The sequence below is a fragment of the Belonocnema kinseyi genome, chromosome 8, assembly GCF_010883055.1.
Source record: "Belonocnema kinseyi isolate 2016_QV_RU_SX_M_011 chromosome 8, B_treatae_v1, whole genome shotgun sequence".
NCBI classification, from domain to species: Eukaryota; Metazoa; Arthropoda; class Insecta; order Hymenoptera; family Cynipidae; genus Belonocnema; species Belonocnema kinseyi.
In genome coordinates this window covers 79,125,226-79,128,577 of record NC_046664.1, presented here as the reverse complement: position 1 = coordinate 79,128,577, position 3,352 = coordinate 79,125,226, and the positions used below count along the sequence as shown (strand labels likewise).

The 3,352-nt window shown below is 31.7% G+C and overlaps 1 protein-coding gene across 1 annotated transcript in view; it reads left to right on the top strand.

Moving 5' to 3' along the window:
• Positions 1–3,352, top strand: part of LOC117177947 (lysosomal alpha-mannosidase-like) — a 57,425-nt gene that overhangs the window by 47,248 nt on the left and 6,825 nt on the right. The window contains exon 16 of the mRNA XM_033369076.1: positions 2,111–2,260. Coding sequence (XP_033224967.1) covers positions 2,111–2,260 — 150 coding nt within the window. The remainder of the gene's footprint in view (positions 1–2,110; positions 2,261–3,352) is intronic.

Below are 3,352 nucleotides of genomic sequence, written 5' to 3'. Positions count from 1 at the left end.
CTTTTAAACAATGAAATTTTCCGTTCGCGTGGGTTTTCCTTGGTTTATTTGCAAAATCTCTGGTTCTAATAAACATTTTTTCAATTTGAAAAAACGAGCTTACTTTTTATTAAATTTGGGATCATTTGATATATCGCAGGGCCCTGTACCTTAAATAGGTAAAAAGTTATGAGCGTTTAAACAATTAATTTGTTAATAACTTTTTAATTTGACCACTTACGGCTTGGCATCTTCGAAAATCGGATTCAGGAGGCCAAAACACATAAAAATAACTTAGGTTCCCTCACGGACATTGAAGGGCCACAAAAACCCCCCTTGCTCCTAGACTAGAAAGCAACTATCCAAAAAAGATGTACAATAGCAATGCAAATGTTATAAAAAAATTTAAATTTTTTATAAACAAATAAGTGAATGAAAATAGTTTCGTGGGAAGTGGCGGCTATTCGTCTCTTGATTTGCACTAAATTTGAACAATTTATGAATAAACGGACTTTTTTAGTTGAATCAATAGAAGTTAATGAATATTTTATTTTTTTAAAAGCAATTTTTACAAATAAATATCCATATCAGGTATTTTTAATGGAATAATTAAAGTTTTTTCTATGGAATCGATCACATGTTACTTGGATATAAAACCTAAGTATCATATTGGACTACCAAATAAAAGTTAATAATTATTCGAGCTACCTTAATTAACAAATGCACTATTTGGCTATTTCTGGAAGTAACAACTCGATTTTTTTAAATGCAATTGACTGTAAATAACTAACTTCTGAATGTTTGAGAAGATTTTAGTGACATTAAAAATTTTTTAATTGTAAACAACAATTGTTGAAACAGATTTTATTCATTTTATTTACTGATAAATAAAATACCACTTTTTCACAGAATCAACAGTTAGTTATTTAGCAACGAGTTTTTTATGAATAGATAACATTTGATCATTGTTTAAGCAAACCTAATGAACAAATTCATTATTTGGCTATTTTTCAAGATTCAAACTTGTTTTTTTTAATAAACTATTAATAACACATTTTTTTACTTTTTAGTAGTTCGATAATGATCCACTATTTTTATTTCTGTTAATAATTTAATTAACATGGTTATACACGGTATATCATATAGGAGTTTAACAAGTATTTCACAAGTGGGGGTTTTTAAAAATAAAAATAGCGGATCGTTATGAAATAATTTTAAAAAAGCGTTATTAACAGTTGATTACACAAACAAAAATAAGTTTAAATGATAAAAAATAGCCAAATAATTTATTTGCTAATTAATTTTATGTAAACAATCATCAAATGTTATCGTTTCGTAGCAAAAGAATCATTAGTAAAGAACTGGCTGTAAGTTCCTTGAAAAAAGCGGTATTTCATTTATAGATTTATGAAATCATAAAAATTGGTTTAAAAACTGTTGTTTATAATGAGAAATTGTTTACTGTAATCAAAATTTTCTTATAAAAATTTAGAAGTTAGTTATTTAGAGTTAATTGCAACGAAAAAATGAAGTCTATACCTCCTAAAATAGGCAAATAGTGCATTTGTTAATTAAGATAATTTAAACAATTATTAAGTATTATTTAGTGACCAAATATGGCACTTAGGTTTAATTTGCAAGTAACATATGATCGATTTAACCGAAAAGAACATTAATTATCCCTCAAAAATACCTGATGTGGATATTTGTTTATAAAAATTGCTGTTAAATTTAAAAATTATTTGTTTGCTGTTATTAATTCAATTAAAAAACTCTTTTGGTCCATTAATACTTCAAATTTAGTGCGAATCAAGTGACCAAGCGCCACCAATCCCGAAGAAACCATTTTCATCAACTAATTTGTTAATAACAAATTCAATACATTTTTTAACATCTGCATTGCAATTGGATTTTTTTTGAATAGTTGCTGCCAGTTTTTCAGGTATGTTTGACTGAATCAAAGCAAAATGCAAAATTTTAGTAACTTTCTTTTTGAAAAAAGTTCGAATCGATTGATAATTGTCTTCTGAAAATCAATTTATGCACTAATACTAATAGTATTTTCTTCCCAAATCGGTAGCGTTTTTAAAGTATTTTTTGTATTTATTTATTTTTTTATTTGTTTATACAGAGTTCTGGTCTGACGAAAACTTTGCCTCCCAACGTTCACATCCTTACTTTAGAGCCCTGGAAAGATGGAAACGTTCTGTTGAGACTTGAGCACCTGTTTGAATCAGGAGAATCTGGAAATTATTCGATCCCTGTAGAAGTAAACATCCAGGTAAAAAATATTTATTTTCACGCGCTTATATATTATTAACATATGTTTGCTCTATATTATATATTTATAATGTATATAGGTATAAAACAAAGACTAGCGTGAGTCGCCGTGCGTGTGTTGCGTACTTGTATTACGTACGTGTATTGCGGGTGCACATCACCCCGCGCCAGATCTTTTTTCATACACTTATCTCCTTAGCCCAGAGTGAAAGCCTACTCTGACTTATGTATCCTCCATCAGCTGCGCGAACCAGTGCGACCGCCCATTTTCTGTTCCGGTGTATGGCTCCTTGAATAAGTGATGTTCGCTTTATCTTATGAGTACTTTTGTCTCCGTCAGTTACTAGAGTATTTTATTCTTGATCATGCGTTCCTTTTGCATCTGAGCAACATCTTTATGTCCTTCTAGTTGATCTAATGATTTCTTGACTTCTATGCAGAAGTCAGATTTGTGTCCACGATTCATAATACACGCTGGTCCCTCGTAACACGATATGAGAGCCATGAGTAAGCTTATTCTTTCTAGTTCTTCTCCGCCAGAACCAGTTGCACTACCCCATAACGCGAGGGTAGTATCATGGACGTTAGCTGTAAAATAATCACAGTGTTCTAGTTGTTCGTTTTTAACCATCGACTCACATTCGCTGTAGCATTATGATTCTGTCAGGGGTTCGTAGGGGGCCCTGTTCTTTGTCGCCCCCTTCTAAGGGTTCCAGCCTTGATGGGAGAACAGGGTGGGGCGGGGGGTTATAGAGAGGGTTGGGTAGAAGAGATACTTGTACATCAGAATTAGGTCCTGTCTCAACCTCTATAAGCACAAGATCTTCTTCTTGGACTGAATTATTGTTATCAATGATGTTAGTTCTGCTAATCTCAGTCTTAGATCACCTTTCTGCCATAGTCTTATTATATATATTAAGTAACTTACGAAGAATAACATAACAGGGATTAAGAGCGGAATAGCAGTCCTCGCTGGCGATTTCACGCTGAACACATAATTCTAGTTCCCGGACAGTCTTTGGTTTCTCGTCACAGTTTTCCATTTTTTTGAGATCTCTTTATTAATACTTCGTTATAAAGAATCTTTGCATTA